At 39.1% G+C, this 21,465-nt stretch overlaps 2 protein-coding genes across 2 annotated transcripts in view; one reads left to right on the forward strand and one right to left on the reverse strand.

The window, feature by feature from the left end:
- The window catches only part of LOC133652192 (uncharacterized), a 94,450-nt gene that overhangs the window by 59,894 nt on the left and 13,091 nt on the right, over positions 1 to 21,465 (reverse strand). Inside the window, exon 3 of the mRNA XM_062050664.1 lies at positions 12,752 to 12,781. Within this exon, the coding sequence (XP_061906648.1) occupies positions 12,752 to 12,781 (30 nt within the window). The remainder of the gene's footprint in view (positions 1 to 12,751; positions 12,782 to 21,465) is intronic.
- On the forward strand, positions 804 to 9,391 carry LOC133652118 (opioid growth factor receptor-like). Its single transcript, XM_062050519.1, has 4 exons — positions 804 to 1,829; positions 5,352 to 5,447; positions 6,392 to 6,597; positions 9,371 to 9,391. Exons 1-4 carry the CDS (start codon positions 830 to 832, stop codon positions 9,389 to 9,391), a joined length of 1,323 nt encoding a protein of 440 aa, XP_061906503.1. The 5' UTR covers positions 804 to 829.

A 21,465-nucleotide genomic window follows, 5' to 3' on the forward strand; every position in this document is an offset into this window, starting at 1 on the left:
GGGAGCTTACTTGGAAAAAGCCTTGAATTGGACAGCGATTAAAGCTGAGGATGGGAAAATGCTGCATGCATATGCACTGTATTTAAAGGGATGCTGTAATGTAATGCAAGATTTACAGTATTTGGAGGAACTTGATATCCCATCGAACCTAAGGCTAATTACATCCAAACTACCCTACAAACTCAGAGAAAGGTGGCGAAGCACAGCTTATGAGACACAACAGAGAACTGGCAGGAGAATCAGATTTAACAACTTTGTGGATTTTGTGGAAAAGCATGCCAAGATGCTTTTGGATCCGTTGTTTGGAGACATTCAGGACCAAATGACAATGAAAAGGCCTCTTCCAAGAAGCACAAGTGAATTAAAACCAATCAGCCAAAGACACAGCAGCTTTGCTACTTCAGTAGCTGTGAATACAAAGCCAGCAGGATGCACTGTAAAACAATCATCTGTTCCACAACAACCTGCTCAAACCACACCCAGTGGTATCATCCCTTCATGTGGATATTGTCATGGCAAACATGCTCTGATTGACTGCTCACTATTCAAAACACAGTCACATGACAACAAGATTGAATTTTTAAGAAGGCAAGGATATTGTTTTGGTTGCCTACTAAAAGGTCATTTAAGCAAAAATTTTAAAAGAAGATTAATGTGTCATGTTTGCAAAATGAAACATCCTACTGTACTTCATATTCCAAGTGAAAAAGGCCCAAGACAGGAAAATCAAGCAAAGTCCACTGCAGAGACAGAAGAAACCCCTATAAGCAGTGCTCTTGTTTCAGCCGGTGATGCAACCGGGGCCGGGAAAGACTGTGCACCTGCAATCATGCCAGTCAGAGTTAAGACGGCAATCATGGAGGACGACTGTGTGTGTGCTTACGACTCGACCTGGGACACAGAGAGTGATGGAGAGGACCAGGCCGCAGATGGTCAACATCGTCGATCTAGTCGAGACAAAAATAAATCTGGTTGGACTTCAGAATCGTGGCATCACACGCCCAGAAACATGAGGGCAGCAAAGGATATGCAGAACTACAGAAGAGGATACCCTAATCTTGCAGATGAAGAGTGCTCAGAGGACAAAATGAAGAATTTGCAGTTTTACCTCAATAAATTCCCCTCTTCACCTGATAATGTCTACATTGAATCGTTCCTCAAAGAATGGAAGAATGACTACAAAAAGTTGGAGAGAGTTCACTCATACATTCAGTGGCTGTTTCCACTCCGAGAACCAGGGGTAAACTACATGGCTTCTGAACTCACCAAGAAGGAAATTGAGGCCTTTAAGAGTAATGAGGATGCAAAAAAGAGGCTAGTGGAGTCCTATGAACTCATGTTGGGCTTCTACGGCGTCCGCCTGGTTAACAAAGAGACGGGTGAAGTGACACGAGCAGACAACTGGAAAGAGCGCTTCAGGAACCTTGAGCAGAACATGCACAACAACATGCGCATCACTCGCATCTTAAAGAGTCTGGGCGAGCTAGGATTTGAGCACTATCAGGCACCGCTCTTTCGCTTCTTCCTCGAGGAGACTCTGGTCAAGAAAAACCTCACCAGTGTTAAACACAGCATACTTGACTACTTCCTGTTTGCGATTCTGGATAAACAACAACGCCAGGAGTTGGTGCGCTACGCCTACCTTCACTTTGAACCAAAGGATACATTTGTGTGGTGTCCCAGGAAGATTGAGAGGCAGTTTAAGAAGTTCAGGAAGAAAGAAAAACATCGGCATTCCTCCTCTTCTTCTTCCAAAAAAGCCATGGTAAAGAAAATGTCAAGAAGGACAAAGGTGACAAACGTGACAAAACGGAGGAACTCAGAGACCTGTACGGTCGGAGGGGAAACTTACCTTTTAACCAAGAGCCAATGCCCTTAGAGGCTAATCCTTACACATTCCCATACGCCGGAAAACGAGATGGCAAAGACATGCACAGAACAGTTGAAAAGGAGAAAAATAACAAAATCAAGGACTCCACCAAGGACAAGACCATGGACCATGGAACAAGGAAACATTCAACAAGACCATGGAACAAGGAAACACATGACAAGGCCATGGACCTAAGACCATGGAACAAGTAAAGACATTTCCAGATGCCAAAGGCTTTGTAAGAAGTGTTTTGGTTAAAACCAAGACCAACACAGTTCAACGACCAATAGATGAACTCTGCCTGCTAATGGAAGCAGCTTGATGGACTGAGGGGGGCTTCGGTTCTCCAGACTCGATGACCGCTTCAGATATGACTATGGACTTTGATGAGACTTGACTAATAACTCAAGTAACTTAATTAATTTTGAATTTGAAGAACATAATTGTTTGGATTATATTGTTCTATTATGGCTCCTGTGAATATTATTTATGTAATTGTTTTGCTAAAGCACACAATTAGGGGCCGGGATGTTGGAGCCAGTTGGAGCCTATCTATATTATTTATTTATTAAGTGTTTGACAATTAAATCAAATAATGTCAAGAATGATGTTAATGAATTATTGGATGTTTTAGATTTCATTGTGATTGACTGATTGTTTTCAGCTGCTTACGCTCCTACTGGTGAGCCACTTCCTCCTCCTATAATTAAGAAGACAGGACAGCTGGGTGCCCTTTTTCTGTGTGAGTAGTGGAACAGTTTGTTTACCGCAAAAACAACTTATTTTGAATCCACGCTAAAGTTACTTTGAAGCCACGCTAAATAAGTTATTTTGATTATGTTGAAGTCAACCACGGAGAATATTTTTTGTTTGTGAAAATAAATTATGATCATTTTGAATCTAGAAATATCTCCGCGAGTGCTTATTAAGGAATTTAGTGAGTCAAACACCTCCTCCTCAAGACTACTCTGCATGACTTTATTTTTATTTTTTCGAAACTTTTTTGGAACGCAAGAGTAGCCGTTACATACATACATACATACACGCACACACACACACGCACACACACACACACACACACATACATACATACATACAAACCCTGTTTCCATATGAGTTGGGGAATTGTGTTAGATGTAACTATAAACGGAATACAATGATTTGCAAAAAAAACTTTCAACCCATATTCAATTGAATGCACTACAAAGACAAGATATTTGATGTTCAAACTCAGAAACTTTATTTTTTTTTTGCAAATAATAATTAACTTAGAATTTCATGGCTGCAACACGTGCCAAAGTAGTTGGGAAAGGGCATGTTCACCACTTTGTTACATGGCCTTTCCTTTTAACAACACTCAATAAACGTTTGGGAACTGAGGAGACACATTTTTTAAGCTTCTCAGGTGGAATTCTTTCCCATTCTTGCTTGATGTACAGCTTAAGTTGTTCAACAGTCCGGGGGTCTCCGTTGTGGTATTTTAGGCTTCATAATGCGCCACACATTTTCAATGGGAGACAGGTCTGGACTACAGGCAGGCCAGTCTAGTACCCGCACTCTTTTACTATGAAGCTACGTTGATGTAACACATGGCTTGGCATTGTCTTGCTGAAATAAGTAGGGGCGTCCATTGTAACGTTGCTTGGATGGCAACATATGTTGCTCCAAAACCTGTATGTACCTTTCAGCATTAATGGCGCCTTCACAGATGTGTAAGTTACCCATGTCTTGAGCACTAATAAACCCCCATACCATCACAGATGCTGGCTTTTCAACTTTGCGCCTATATCAATCCGGATGGTTCTTTTCCTCTTTGGTCCGGAGGACACAACGTCCACAGTTTCCAAAAACAATTTGAAATGTGGACTCGTCAGACCACAGAACACTTTTCCACTTTGTATCAGTCCATCTTAGATGAGCTCGGGCCCAGCGAAGCCAACGGCGTTTCTGGGTGTTGTTGATAAACGGTTTTCGCCTTGCATAGGAGAGTTTTAACTTGCACTTACAGATGTAGGGACCAACTGTAGTTACTGACAGTGAGTTTCTGAAGTGTTCCTGAGCCCATGTGGTGATATCCTTTACACACTGATGTCGCTTGTTGATGCAGTACAGCCTGAGGGATCAAAGGTCACGGGCTTAGCTGCTTACGTGCAGTGATTTCTCCAGATTCTCTGAACCCTTTGATGATATTACGTACCGTAGATGGTGAAATCCCTAAATTCCTTGCAATAGCTGGTTGAGAAAAGTTTTTCTTAAACTGTTCAACAATTTGCTCACGCATTTGTTGACAAAGTGGTGACCCTCGCCCCATCCTTGTTTGTGAATGACTGAGCATTTCATGGAATCTACTTTTATACCCAATCATGGCACCCACCTGTTCCCAATTTGCCTGTTCACCTGTGGGATGTTCCAGATAAGTGTTTGATGAGCATTCCTCAACTTTATCAGTATTTATTGCCACCTTTCCCAACTTCTTTGTCACGTGTTGCTGGCATCAAATTCTAAAGTAATGATTATTTGCAAAAAAAAATGTTTATCAGTTTGAACATCAAATATGTTGTCTTTGTAGCATATTCAACTGAATATTGTCATGATCCGTGGTCTGGATCATGTTTAGTTTAGTTATGTTCTGTTAGTTTTGGACTTCCTTAGTTCCTGGTTGCACTTCCTTGTTTGTTTTGTCACCATGGTTACTCGTTATTTTCACCTGCCGCTGGTTTTCCAGACACGCACCTGTTGCTAATCTGAGACTTCTATTTAAGCCTGTCTTTTAAGGTCACTCGGTGTGGCTTCATTGTTTTGCTTCATGCAACCTGTCCGCGTAAAGTTTTGTGAGTATTACTGGTTTCAAGTCCATGCTAGGTTTAGCTTCTTTGTTTCCTGCGCTAAGTTTTAGCCTTAGCTTCCGCGTGCGATCGGCATGCATCCGTTTTGCTTATCTTGTGTTTTTGGATGATTTATGATCAATAAATCATTCCTACCTTCACGTCTTGGTCCGGAGCCGTCAGTGTGCATTGGGAGAACAACCGCGCAGCAAGCGTAAACACCCATATGACAGAAATGAAGCCACCATCATGTTCTTTCGCACCTGGCCACGAGGAGATGGAGACGCGCTGGCGAAGGCGGAAGCCAGCCAGAAAGGCGGAAGCCAGCCAGAAAGGCGTTGTTTCGCCACCAAGACGCGTCGTTCCCCCAAACTCCTCCTCCGGAACACAGCACGCCACATGCAGCCCAGTCTTCCTCGCCGCCATTGTTTGGTAATCCCATCACTCATTTTGCCAAACAGTTTACCGATTGGGCTGTCAGTCAGCTGGAGACCCGAGCTGACAACTTTACTCCGCCCACTTCCGATGACGTCAGAGACCAGGACCTTTTTTTTCAATCTGCTAACTCTTTCTGTCAGCCGCCTCCAAAAGACTTAATTCCTAAAATAAAATATTATCAGGAAATTTTTTCGCAAGTTAGATTTTGTCAACTTCAGTCACCTCCGCCCCCAGTGACTCTGACTTCGCCCTTAAGGACTCCAGCCCCGCCCACGTCAAGGACTTTTTCCCTCTGCCCTCCCACACAATCTCAGGTGGGTGGGGGGAAAGATTTTCTGGACAATTTAAAGGGGAGGAGTCTACCCCCCTCCTGACCTCCCTCCACCCACCCCTAAAGAGAGTTCCAGACCGCAGGGAGCGCGTCTGGTATCCGCCCCTTGAGGGGGGGGCTGGGGCCGGGAGCTGTACTGATGGGGTGGCTCGGCTGCGCCCAGCCAGGCAACAACCTCCATCCCGGCCGCCACCACCGGTCTTTCGGCCTGCCAAGCCGCAACCTCCGGCCCGTCCTCCACCACTAGTCCATCAGCATGCCAAGCCGCAACCCCCAGCTAGACCACCTCCGCCATGCTCATGGCTAACCTCAGCCCGGGTGGGCTTGCAGACGCCACCATCATCTCCGGTGGGCTTGCAGACGCCACCATCATCTCCGGTGGGCTTGCAGACGCCACCATCATCTCCGGTGGGCTTGCAGACGCCACCTTTATCTCCGGTGGGCTTGCAGACGCCACCATCTCCAGCTCCTGTTTCTGCTCCTCGGCTAGCTCCTGTTCCTGCTCCTCGGCTAGCTCCTGTTCCTGCTCCTCGGTTAGCTCCTGTTCCTGCTCCTCGGCTAGCTTCAGTTCCTGCCCCTCGGCTAGCTCCAGTTCCTGCTCCTCGGCTAGCACCTGCTCCAGTTCCTGCTCCTCGGCTAGCACCTGCTCCAGTTCCTGCTCCTCGGCTAGCACCTACTCCAGTTCATGCTCCTCGGCTGACACCTGTACCTGCACCACGCCAAGCTTCGCCGCCGGTACCTGCACCACGCTAAGCTTCGCCGCCTGTACCTGCACCACGCCAAGCTTCGCTGCCGGTACCTGCACCATGCCATGCTTTGCCGCCGGTACCTGCACCACGCCAAGCTTCTCCGCCTGTACCTGCACCACGCCAAGCTTCGCCGCCTGTACCTGCTACCACGCAAGACTCGTCTGCTGCTGCGTCCAAGCCTGCCATGTCTGCTGCTACGTCCAAGCCTGCCACGTCTGCTGCTACGTCCAAGCCTGCCACGTCTGCTGCTACGTCCAAGCCTGCCACGTCTGCTGCTGCGTCCAAGCCTGCCACGTCTGCTGCTGCGTCCAAGCCTGCCACGTCTGCTGCTACGTCCAAGCCTGCCACAACGCCGACGCGCCCACCTTCCCGTCGACCACGGATGTGGCCGCTCTCTGGTCGTCCGCCTCGCAAAGTCCGCCCACCTCCCCGTCGGCCACGAATGTGGCCATTCCCTGGTCGCCCGTCTCGCCTGCTGCAGCGGCGTTCCACTCACCGCAGCCACTTGACTTGTCCTCGGTGGATTCAGGGACACTTGGCCTGGCGACCCACCGCCAAGTCCTCCCTCCGCCCTCCCGTGACTTTTGACCCTGCTTGTGTTTTGTTTTTGTTTTTGTGGGGGGGGGGGGGGGGGGGGTCTGTCATGATCCGTGGTCCGGATCATGTTTAGTTTAGTTATGTTCTGTTAGTTTTGGACTTCCTTAGTTCCTGGTTGCACTTCCTTGTTTTGTCACCATGGTTACTCATTATTTTCACCTGCCGCTGGTTTTCCGGACACGCACCTGTTGCTAATCAGAGACTTCTATTTAAGCCTGTCTTTTCCGGTCACTCGGTGTGGCTTCATTGTTTTGCTTCATGCAACCTGTCAGCGTAAAGTTTTGTGAGTATTACTGGTTTCAAGTCCATGCTAGGTTTAGCTTCTTTGTTTCCTGCGCTAAGTTTTAGCCTTAGCTTCCGCGTGCGATCAACATGCATCCGTTTTGCTTATCTTGTGTTTTTGAATAATTTATGATCAATAAATCATTCCTACCTTCATGTCTTGGTCCGGAGCCATCAGTGTGCATTGGGAGAACAACCGCGCAGCAAGCGTAAACCCCCACGTGACAAATATGGGTTGAAAATGATTTGCAAATCATTGTATTCCGTTTATATTTACATCCAACACAATTTCCCAACTCATATGGAAACGGGGTTTGTACATACATACATACATATATATATATATATATATATATATATATATATATATATATATATATATATATATATATATATACGTATATATATATATATATATATATATATATATATATATATATATATATATATATATATATATATATATTTATATATAAATATAAATATATATATATATACTGTATACATATATATATACATATATATATATATATATATATATATATATATATATATATATACACAGTATATATATATATAAAATAGTAGTAATAGGTATATAAACATGTAAAATAATAGTAATATGTGTGTGTGTGTATATATATATATATTTATGTAAAATAGTAGTAATATGTATATGTAAAATAGCAGTATTGTGTATATATATGTAAAATAGTAGTAATATGTATATATATGTAAAATAGTAGTAATATGTATACGTAAAATAGTAGTATTGTGCGTATATATGTAAAAAGTAGTATTGTGTGTATGTATATGTAAAATAGTGGTAATATGCATATGTAAAATAGTAGTATTGTGTGTATGTATAAAATAGTAGTAATATGTGTATATATTACAACTTCATGTACTACACAAGTCATTAGCATGTATGCTAAAAGGTTAGCATGATGTCATTTCCTGTGTGGAACAAGCTCCATTCTGTCCTCCAATGAGCAGCAGGACATTTCCCAGCATGCAGCGGGGCACTCTCCTGCCTCATTCATAATTGACAGTAAATAAGTGCTATTGGGTCACATGTGCAGAGATGACATTTACTGGCCGCTCGTTAGCAGACGGGGAGTGATGCATGATGGGAGGTAGAGGAACTTGCATCTTAAATGATAAATGATAAATGGGTTATACTTGTATAGCGCTTTTCTACCTTCAAGGTACTCAAAGCGCTTTGACAGTATTTCCACATTTACCCATTCACACACACATTCACACACTGATGGCGGGAGCTGCGATGCAAGGCGCTAACCAGCAGCCATCAGAGGCAAAGGGTGAAGTGTCTTGCTCAAGGACACCACGGACGTGACTAGGAAGGTAGAAGGTGGGGGTTGAACCCCAGTAACCAGCAACACTCCGATTGCTGGCACAGCCACTCTATCAACTTCGCCACGCCGTCTTCTGACTTTTTGCTGCGACAACACTATTTTTTTAGGTCTTACTTGATCTCAGTGGATTTAAGTCATCATCTTAATGCAGACATTTTAATTATGCCATGTTTAGTTTTAAAAGATGAGTTACAAATAGTATAATGTACCATGGAGGTTCATTTGTCTTTATTACCAAATCTTTTTTTTGACACTGAATTTTTTGCATTTTAATTTTTATATGCCAACTTTTTTATATGGAAGTAGAATTGTCTCACATCAACTTATATATATCAATGTGATATTAATACAAATGCATATATTATTAAATATACAAATACAAATATGTTATACAAATAAATAAATAATTTGTATAAATAAACGCGTAATTGTAAATATATTTTTGAGATTTGAAAATATATACAAATAAAATGTATAAATATAAAAATGCGACATACAAATAAATCCAGAATTTGTATAAATAAACGTGTATTTTTAAATATATTTTTGAGATTTGAATATAAATATGCTTGATTTTGTATTTGTATTTGTATTAAATTTGCATATGTGGATTGCTTTTTTGCTTTTGTGTCGATGAGACATTCCTCCCACAAATAAATGTGACCTACACACTCCTGAACTCCTCTGCTCCACGCCCACGCAACGGCGAAGCTGCAGGCAATCTGCGCACCTGGGACTAATCAAGACAATCAGCATAAAGACCAGCGGACCCATGGAGCCTACACCGGAACGTAGTTAACTCTTTGCAGTAAGCATCCCGTCTCTGGCTTCCCCTCCCGCGTACTTGCTCTCTACCTGTTACCTCTTTGTCCTGTGTCTCATGTCCTTTGTGTTCTCCACAGTGTCCTTCCTGTTCCCCGTGATCGAGTTGTGTATCTCGACTTCCCTCTGTACTCTGGACTGCCTCCCACGATCCTCGACCCCTGCTTGGACACGGACCTCGTTGCTTCTCTCCAGCCCCCGACCACTTGCCTGCCCACGGACTAACTTTTTGCCTCGCCCCTCTGGACTGACGAAGGATTCATCCAACACGCACTTACAACAACCCTGGTAACATTTACATTATTAATTCTACACATAGTCTGGCACCACACACATAGAGTAGCATATACCTCCCACACACTCATCAAAGGTTTAAATAAACCTGTTAACCTGATCTTCCTTGTGTTGTCGTCTCCTTCCCCCGCCGAACGTAACAGATTTTTTTACACTGATTTTTTACACAGTATTTTTACACTGTATTTTTTACATAAATTTTTACACTGTATTTTTTTACACTGAATTTTTACATTGTATTCTTACACTGAATGTTTTTACATTGAATTTTTACACACTGATTTTATTCACACTGAATTTTATATACTGATTTTTTTACACTGAATTTTTATACACTGAATTTTTATTTACTGAATTTTTTACACTGATTTTTTTAAACACTGAATTTTTTTATGCTGATTTTTCACACTGATTTTTTTTTTTTTTACACAACATTTTTATACACTCAATTTCTATCCATCCATTTTCCTCCGCTTATCCGAGGTGGGGTCGCTGGGGCAGCAGCCTAGGTAGAGATGCCCAGACTTCCCTCTCTCAATTTTATAAACTGAATTTTTTTACACTGAAATTTTATATGCTGACTTTTTTCAGACTGAATATTAGACACCAAATTTTATTTACACTGAAATTTTATACGCTGACTTTTTTCAAACTGAATTTTAGACACTGAATTTTTATACACTGATTTTTTTTACACTGAATTTTTATCAATGAAGTTGTCAGCATCATTTGACATATAGCGTGCGTAATAAAGACACAAGTTGACCTCCACAACGTACTGACCACCTCAGGACATGGCCATAAGTGTCATGACTTTGAGTCTGTTGGGGTTTTAGTTCCTGTCTCGCGCTCTTATTTTGGTGGTACTTCCTGTGTTGTGTGCGGTGACCTGATTGTGTTCTAGAAACTATCGTGTCCTCTTAAGTCGAGCCTGCTGATCGTCAGGCTAATTTAAGAAGTGATCCATATTCAGGACCCAGGTCTCCTGGGACCCCTCGCCTCGGAGATTTAAAGCAGGCCGCCGGGACGCCGCCCGCACCCCCAGGACACTCGTGAAGTTTGTCAAGTAGAGCAGCAGACTGGGAGGACTTTTCTAGTCCAGACTCTTTGTTTTCCATACAACCACTCAAGGTCTCAAGAACCACTTCTGGTCCTATGAAGGTCTCAAGAACCACTTCTGGTCCTATGAAGGTCTAAAGTACCACTTCTGGTCCTATGAAGGTCTCAAGAACCACTTCTGGTCCTATGAAGGTCTCAAGAACCACTTCCGGTCCTATGAAGTTCTCAAGAACCACTTCTGGCCCTATGTGGTGTCACTACCACAACGTGGCAAAATAGGAAACGTCGCAATACAAAACATAGTAATGCAATACACCCTAGTGTGAGATGCCATCACGTGGGACAGAGTAACACAAAATATAGTAACACGAAACATAGTAACACAAAACATAGTAACACAAAACTAAGGAACGTAAAACGCAGTCATGTGAAATGTTGTAACCTAAAACGTAGTAACACAAAACGTAGTAACACAAAACTTAGTAACGCTAAACTTAGGAACATCTAACGTAGGAACGTGAAACGCAGTAATCTGAAACATAGTAACCTGAAACGTAGTAACCCAAAATTTGCTAAACCAAAACGTAGTAACGCTAAACTTAGGAATGTGAAACGCAGTAACTTAAAACATAGTAACACAAAATGTAGTAACACAAAACTTAACATAGTAACTTGAAACATAGTAACTTGAAACGTACTAACATGAAATGTAAATGATAAATGGGTTATACTTGTATAGCGCTTTTCTACCTTCAAGGTACTCAAAGCGCTTTGACAGTATTTCCACATTCACACACTGATGGAGGGAGCTGCCATGCAAGGTGCTACCAGCAGCCATCAGGAGCAAGGGTGAAGTGTCTTTGCCCAAGGACACAACGGACGTGACTAGGATGGTAGAAGGTGGGGATTGAACCCCAGTAACCAGCAACCCTCTGATTGCTGGCACGGCCACTCTACCAACTTCGCCACGCCGTCCCCCTGTAGAAACTTGAAACATAGTAACTTGAAACGTAGAAACTTGAAACGTAGAAACTTGAAACGTAGTAACACAAAACTTAAGAACGTGAAACGTAGTAACCTGAAATGTAATAACGTGAAACGTAGTAACTTGAATCATAGTAACCTGAAATGTAGTAACGTGAAATGTAGTAACCTGAAATGTAGTAATGTGAAACGTAGTAACCTGAAACGTAGTAGAGTGAAACGTAGTAACCTGAAATGTAGTAACTTGAAACATAGTAACTTGAAACATAGTAACTTGAAACATAGAAACTTGAAACGGAGTAACTTGAAACATAGTAACCTGAAACATAGTAACGCAAAACATAGTAACTCAAAACGTAGTAACTCAAAACATAGTAACTCAAAACGTAGTAACGCAAAACGTTGTAACTCAAAACGTGGGAACTCAAAACGTGGGAACTCAAAACGTGGGAACTCAAAACGTAGTAACGCGAATTGTAGGAACATGAATTGTAGTAACATGAATTGCAGTAATGGTAATTGTAGTAACACAAAGGTCCTACCTATGTGTGTATTTATTGCACATGAAAGAACAATCTGCTGAACAGGAAGTAAATGTTCAAACTTTCATATTAAAACTTTCATTCAAGTTGTGCAAAATGGAACAAGTTGGCACAAGAGTCGTCAAGGACACAAACTTTGGAAGCTGAAACGTAACAACACACAACATCGGAATGTGAAATGTTGAAACGCTATAATGTGAAACATCGCAACACAAAGCCTAGTAACACAAGATGTCATGACACAAAACATGGTAACACAAAACATGGTAACATAAAACATGGTAACACAAAACATGGTAACATAAAACATGGTAACACAAAATATGGTAACACAAAACATACTAGGTTTGTGTCAAGATGTCTGGTGTTAACACAAAGTAACACAAAACATGGTAATATAAAACACCTTAACACAAATAGTCATAATGAAGAAACATCAAACGTCTTAATACAAAATGTCACACCACCAAACGTCATAACACGAGTACCAGCACTACAAGAACCCTCCAATCAGACGTGAACCAGTGAAAGACTTTTGGAAGCAGAGAAGAACGTAAGACAGTCAGGAGTGAAAGTTCTCACCTGGAGGTCCCAGGAGTTCTGCTTTCTTCACTGCGGACAAAAGAAAACAAACATGATATTTAGTGTGACAACACGAACACACGCATATTGTCGTCTTATACACTTGGATTTGAACATATTGTCGTCTTATACACCTTGATTTCAACATATTGTCGTCTTATACACCTTGATTTCAACATATTGTCGTCTTATACACCTGGATTTGAACATATTGTCGTCTTATACACTTGGATTTCAACATATTGTCGTCTTATACACCTGGATTTGAACATATTGTCGTCTTATACACTTGGATTTGAACATATTGTCGTCTTATACACCTTGATTTCAACATATTGTCGTCTTATACACCTGGCTTTGAACATATTGTCGTCTTATACACCTGGCTTTGAACATATTGTCGTCTTATACACCTGGCTTTGAACATATTGTCGTCTTATACACCTGGCTTTGAACATATTGTCGTCTTATACACCTGGATTTGAACATATTGTCGTCTTATACAACTTGATTTCAACATATTGTCGTCTTATACACCTGGCTTTGAACATATTGTCGTCTTATACACCTGGATTTGAACATATTGTCGTCTTATACACTTGGATTTCAACATATTGTCGTCTTACACACCTTGATTTCAACATATTGTCGTCTTATACACTTGGATTTGAACATATTGTCTTATACACTTGGATTTGAACATATTGTCGTCTTATACACCTTGATTTCAACATATTGTCGTCTTATACACCTGGCTTTGAACATATTGTCGTCTTATACACCTGGCTTTGAACATATTGTCGTCTTATACACCTGGCTTTGAACATATTGTCGTCTTATACACCTGGCTTTGAACATATTGTCGTCTTATACACCTGGATTTGAACATATTGTCATCTTATACACCTGGATTTGAACATATTGTCGTCTTATACAACTTGATTTCAACATATTGTCGTCTTATACACCTGGCTTTGAACATATTGTCGTCTTACACACCTGGATTTGAACATATTGTCGTCCTATACACCTGGCTTTGAACATATTGTCGTCTTATACACCTGGATTTGAACATATTGTCGTCTTATACACCTGGATTTGAACATAATGTCGTCTTATACACCTGGATTTGAACATATTGTCGTCTTATACACCTGGATTTGAACTTATTGTCGTCTTATACACCTGGATTTGAACATATTGTCGTCTTATACACCTGGATTTGAACATATAGTCGTCTTATACACCAGGATTTGAACATATTGCCGTCTTATACACCAGACTTTGAACATATTGTCGTCTTATACACCTGGATTTGAACATATTGTCGTCTTATACACCTGGATTTGAACATGTTGTCGTCTTATACACCTGGATTTGAGCATATAGTCGTCTTATACACCTGGATTTCAACATATTGTCGTCTTATACACCTGGATTTGAACATATTGCCGTCTTATACACCGGACTTTGAACATATTATCGTCTTATACACCTGGATTTGAACATATTGTCGTATTATACACTTGGATTTGAAAATATTGTCGTCTTATACACCTGGATTTGAACATATTGTCGTCTTATACACTTGGATTTGAACATATTGTCGTCTTATACACCTGGATTTGAACATATTGTCGTCTTATACACACTTCACTTTGGAGATGGAAATGTGTTGCATGTGTGAAGGAAGTGAATTATCAAAGGTGATGTTTCACAATAAAAGCACAAAAAGTTGAAATGCTTTGGGACATCAAAGTGCATGTCTGACGTCTGAGGGTGAAGACGAGGCTGTGGACGTGAGACCAGAAGGTTGAAAGGTCATTCATCTTCACACCCAACTGCTCAAAAGTTTAGGGACACTTTCTGCTTCAACAAGGTGAGTAAACTGCCGCTGCAGATGCAGTGATGCGTTCAGGTGCACACCTCATAATCAGAGCGAATGGCAACAAACACTCAGTATGGCAGCCCCCAGGGGTCAAAGGTCAGTGCTGCAGTGGGTCACAGTGGGATTACAGCCAGTCAGCAAGTGTGTGACGTGACTTGCTTTACTAATCTGATGCTGGTCCTTAATCTGCTCTGCAGGCCAGCAGGCTGCATTGTGACACACACACACTCACACACACGCACTTACACACAAACACACACACGCACACACCAGCCTTTGTCAAATGATGCACACCCAAAGAAGGGGTCACCTTTGACCTTTGAGTGGACCACAATCACATGTCAGAATAAATCATCTGTGTGTGATGACTTCTACATTGTGTATTATTATTATATGATGATGTCATCTTCTTTACATGCTGTATTATTATATGATGATGTCATCTTCTCTACATGCTGTATTATTATTATATGATGATGTCATCTTCTCTACATGGTGTACTATTATTATATGACAATGTCATCTTCTCTACATGGTGTATTATTATTATATGATGATGTCATCTTCTCTACATGCTGTATTATTATATGATGATGTCATCTTCTCTACATGCTGTATTATTATTATATGATGATGTCATCTTCTCTACATGGTGTAGTATTATTATATGATAGTCATCTTCTCTACATGCTGTATTATTATTATATGATGTCATCTTCTCTACATGCTGTATTATTATTATATGATGATGTCATCTTCTCTACATGGTGTAGTATTATTATATGATAATGTCATCTTCTCTACATGCTGTATTATTATTATATGATGTCATCTTCTCTACATGCTGTATTATTATATGATGATGTCATCTTCTCTGCATGCTGTATTATTATTATATGATGATGTCATCTTCTCTACTTGGTGTATTATTATATGATGATGTCATCTTCTCTACATGCTGTATTATTACTATTATTATTATATGATGAGGTCATCTTCTCTACATGCTGTATTATTATTATTATTATTATATGATGATGTCATCTTCTCTACATGGTGTAATATTATTATATGATGTCATCTTCTCTTCATGGTGTATTATTATTATATGATGTCATTTTCTCCAAATGGTGTATTATTATTATTATATGATGATGTTATCTTCTCTACATGTTGTAATATTATATGATGATATCATTTTCTCTACATGCTGTATTATTATATGATTATGTCATCTTCTCTACATGGTGTAATATTATTATATGATGATGCCATCTTCTCTACATGGTGTATTATTATTATATGATGTCATCTTCTCTACATGGTGTATTATTATTATACGATGATGTCATTTCTACATGATGTATTATTATTATTATATGATGTCATCTTCTCTACATGGTGTATTATTATATGATGATGTCATCTTCTCTACATGATGTATTATTATTATATGATGATGTCGTCTTCTCTACATAGTGTATTATTATCATATGATGATGTCATCTTCTCTACATGCTGTATTATTATATGATGATGTCAGCTGCTTTACATGCTGTATTATTATATGATGATATCATTTTCTCTACATGCTGTATTATTATATGATTATGTCATCTTCTCTACATGGTGTAATATTATTATATGATGATGCCATCTTCTCTACATGGTGTATTATTATTATATGATGTCATCTTCTCTACATGGTGTATTATTATTATATGATGATGTCATCTCTACATGCTGTATTATTATTATATGATGATGTCATCTTCTCTACATGGTGTATTATTATATGATGATGTCATCTTCTCTACATGCTGTATTATTATATGATGATGTCATCTCTACATGGTGTATTATTATTATTATTATTATTATTATTATATGAGGATGTCATCTTCTCTACATGGTGTATTATTATATGATGATGTCATCTTCTCTACATGGTGTATTATTATTATATGATGATGTCATCTTCTTCCCAGCTTGTACACGCCATGTTCCAACTCACAGGAAGACCATTTGTATTTATTGAATACTAAATGTTAATATTATGATTATATTAGGATGATAATTATTGATTACTAAATATTATTATTATGATTATAGGATTATGATTATAATTATTGATTACTAAATGTTATTATGATTATAGGATTATGATGATAATTCATCATCATCATCATCAGCCGTTGTCAGTCCACTGCTGGACGAAAGCCTCAGCATGTTTCTGCCATAGTGAACAATCTCTCTTGGCGTACTCTTCATGCTGGTTATTAGCCTACACCTTCCACGCTGGCTTGGTGCGGGTTGGAAGGGTGATAATTATTGATTACTAAATGTTATGATTCTGATTATAGCATTGATGATAATTATTGATTACTAAATGTTATTATTAGGATTATAGGATTAAGATTATAATTATTGATTACTAAATGTTATGATTATAGGAATAAGATGATAATTATTGATTACTAAATGTTATTATGATTATAGGATTATGATGATAATTATTGATTACTAAATGTTATGATTCTGATTATAGCATTGATGATAATTATTGATTACTAAATGTTATTATTAGGATTATAGGATTAAGATTATAATTATTGATTACTAAATGTTATGATTATAGGAATAAGATGATAATTTTTGATTACTAAATGTTATTAGGATTATAGGATTAAGATTATAATTATTGATTACTAAATGTTATGATTATAGGAATAAGATGATAATTTTTGATTACTAAATGTTATTATTATGATTATAGGATTAAGATAATTATTGATTACTAAATGTTATTATGATTATAGGATTAAGATGATAATTATTGATTACTAAAGATTATTATGATTATAGGATTATGATGATAATTATTGATTACTAAATGTTATGATTCTGATTATAGGATTATGAAGATAATTATTGATTACTAAATGTTATGATTATAGGATTAAGACGATAGTTATTGATTAGTAAATTTTATTTTGATTATAGGATTATAATGATAATTGATTACTAAATGTTATTTTGATTATAGGATTATGATGATAATTATTGATATTACTAAATGTTATGATTATGATTATAGGATTAAGATGATAATTATTGATTACTAAATGTTATGATTATCATTATGGATGTCCGATAATATCGGACTGCCGATATTATTGGCCGATAAATGCTTTAAAATGTGATATCGGAAATGATCGGTTTCAAAATGATCGTTATCGGTTTTAAAAAGTAGAATGTATGACTTTTTAAAATGCCGCTGTGTACATGGGCGTAGGGGGAGGTACAGAGCGCCAATCAACCTTAAGGGCACTTCCTTTGCGAGCTGGCCCAGTCACATAATATCTACGGCTTTTCACACACACAAGTGAATGCAAAGCATACTTGCTCAACAGCCATACAGGTCACACTGAGGGTGCCGTATAAACAACTTCAACACTGTTACAAATGTGCGCCACACTGTGAACCCACACCAAACAAGAATGACAAACACATTTCGGGAGAACATCCGCACCATAACACAACATAAACACAACAGAACAAATACCCAGAACCCCTTGCAGCACTAACTCATCCGGGACGCTACAATAAACACCCCCCCCCCCCAACCCCACCCACCTCAACCTCCTCATGCTCTCTCAGGGAGGCATGTTAAAAAAAAATAATGCACTTTGTGACTTCAATAATAAATATGGCAGCGCCATGTTGGCATTTTTTTCCATAACTTGAGTTGAGTTTTGGAAAACCTTGTTATATTGTTTAATGCATCCAGCGGGGCATCACAACAAAATTAGGCATGATAATGTGTTAATTCCACGACTGTATATATTGGTATCTGTTGATATCGGAATCGGTAATTAAGAGTTGGACAATATCGGATATTGGCAAAAAAGCCATTATCGGACATCCCTAATTATCATTATAGGATTAAGATAATTATTAATTACTAAATGTTATGGTTATAGGATTAAGATGATAATTATTGATTACTAAATGTTAGGGGTGTAACGGTACACAAAAATTTCGGTTTGGTACGTACCTTGGTTTAGAGGTCACGGTTCGGTTCATTTTCGGTACAGTAAGAAAACAACAAAATATAATCTTTTTGGTTATTTATTTACCAAATTTGTAAACAATGGCTTTATCCTTTTAACATTGGGAACACTATAATAATTCTGCCCACGTTAATCAACATTAAACTGCCTCAAGTTGTTGCTCAGATTAAATAAAATTACAAAACTTTTCTTCTACATATAAAAAGCGCAACATTAAACAGTTTCAAGTCAACTCATCATGCTTAATTTATTACAGCATTTGGGAAGCCTGTAGTTGATTTTTATTATGTAAATGTTATATTTTTATCAACATGTGATAGCAGGGACCCTGCCATTCAAAACTAGGCTGCTGCATTACTAATGATTAATGTAACTATAGCTAAAAAATGGTACAATAGCAATAGGAGAGACTATTCATCCCTGAACACCATGGAGTTCATGTAAGCTTAATGATGCAGTTACATTATTACATCAACTATCACAGACAGAAACTCTTCATTTAACATAATGTCCTTTTTTGTTGCTTCAACACAGCTCAATCAACACAGAAAAAGGAAAAGTGAAATAACAGACAGACAGGGCTTTGCTGTCCGTAACACACACACACACACACACACACACACACACACACACACACACACACACACACACACACACACACACACACTCACACTCACACACACACACACACACACACACACACACCGGAAAATGAGCTAACGTTACGCTAAAAGCTAATTAGCCTTCACCTCAAGCCAGGACTGCGAGCGAGCTGAACTGCCTTTTATATTTCTAGAAGGTCAACAGGCTCATAGTGATGTTACTAGTAGTTGACTGGGAGGTGTTTATTATCATTTGGGGAGAGTCCGCTGCCTGATGCTTACCTGCTTAACGCTAAGCACTAACTACATGCGCTCTGAATACGCACTGCTGATTGGCTGTTACCGCTCTGAATATGCACTGCTGATTGGCTGTTACCGCTCTGTTTGTAACCAATCAGATGGTTGTGTGGGTGGGACAATGCTGGGTGCTGTGTAGAGGACTGACAGAGACAAAGGCAGAAGGAAGCGGAGGCGGCTACTTAATATGTTTGTGTGGAAACTCGTTCGATACACCTCCGAACCGAACCCTCAAACCGAAACGGATCAATACAAATACACGTACCGTTACATCCCTACTAAATGTTATTATGATTATAGGATTAAGATGATAATTATTGATTAGTAAATGTTATGATTCTGATTATAGCATTGATGATAAATATTTATTACTAAATGTTATTATTAAGATTATAGGATTAAGATTATAATTATTGATTACTAAGTGTTAATATGATTATAGGATTATGATGATAATTATTGGTTACTAAATGTCATTATAAATATAGGATTATGATGATGATTAGATTACTAAATATTATTTTTATTTTAGGATTATGATAATTATTGATTATTAAATGTTATTATTATGATTTCAATTGTCAAAATTGTTTTTGAATATCATTACATTTATTCATATTTTTATATCTGATATATATCCCTCTGATTATTTTCTAGGGTTGTCTCAACTTCCGATACCAGTATTTGAGTATGCAGTATTGGCCAATACCGATATTGAGCCGATACGATATCAGCAGGAATCCTACATCATGTATTATTTAGTGGTGTGAATGTTAGAGAATGTTTGATGAAGTGAAATGAGTCAAAGAGACAACAATGGTAGTTATTAAAACATTAATATTTATTATTACCCATGTGGAATGGACTTATGCTGTCTTTAAGTTAAAGTGGAGTGGCAAGTGATTTTTGTGGTGACACCAAGTGGTCACAATATTTCATGAAGTTAAGCTGCAAGTTGAATGATGCGGACACGTTTGTTACTGGATACTTTCTAACATACCTTTGTATGTGTAAGTAATATGTAACTATAATTATTTGACACTTGTTTATATTGACAAACATATTGTTTAATGATTATTACCTATGTCTAGCTTCTGTTGTATTGTGTGCTTAGCTGTTGTGTAGCTGCTAGCTCCTAGTAACCTATAGCCTAGCATGTTTCCTTTTAGTGAATGACTTCAGTAAAATAGAAGAAATTGTGTGCTTATTGGAGGACATTTAGATGATAACTGTCTGTCATCTTTGTACAACACTCTGCTTGTATCACACGTGATATCACACACAAGTAGGGTTGGGTATCGAGTATCGAGTATCGATTGGAACCGGGACTAACTTTCCGATTCTCCCTGAATCGTTCAAAAGTTTAAATTTCGATTCCTAGTTTCGATACCCAGTCCGCCGACCGGAAAAAAATATGTCCGCCGACCGGAAGAAGAAGCCGCTGAACACCAACGAAGAAGCGTCCACCGCCGGAAGTGTTAGCATAGCCGAGCGAGTCAGTCAAGCTCAAGCATGGATAGCGGGCGTCGGCGGTCGAAAGTGTGGCTTTACTTTACAAAAAAAAGTGAAATAACCACGAAATAACAGAGCTCCATGTCCATCAAGAAACGAGTGGAGAGAGAGCTGCAGATGTACCAGGACGTTCCACCGATACTTATGTCTGACGACCCTGCTGCATGGTGGTGGAACCAACAAAAGACTTATCCTTTGCTGTCAGATCTTGCTTTCTCCTATTTATGCGTTCAAGCTTCTTCCACACCCAGCGAACGTGTATTTTCCACAGCAGGAGACACTATCTGTCCAGAACGCTCACGCATCCTGCCTGAGAAGGCGGATATGGTCATTTTCCTAAAC

Source organism: Entelurus aequoreus, linkage group LG06 (assembly GCF_033978785.1).
Source record: "Entelurus aequoreus isolate RoL-2023_Sb linkage group LG06, RoL_Eaeq_v1.1, whole genome shotgun sequence".
Taxonomy (NCBI): domain Eukaryota; kingdom Metazoa; phylum Chordata; class Actinopteri; order Syngnathiformes; family Syngnathidae; genus Entelurus; species Entelurus aequoreus.

Coding starts and splice junctions, on each gene's coding strand:
- LOC133652118 (XM_062050519.1), top strand. CDS start 830: ATGCCAGTCAGAGTTAAGACGGCAATCATGGAGGACGACTGTGTGTGT. Junction 5,448..6,391: donor GCCCTCCCACACAATCTCAG/GTGGGTGGGGGG, acceptor GCTGCGTCCAAG/CCTGCCATGTCTGCTGCTAC. Junction 6,598..9,370: donor CCTTCCCGTCGACCACGGAT/GTGGCCGCTCTC, acceptor TGTTCTCCACAG/TGTCCTTCCTGTTCCCCGTG.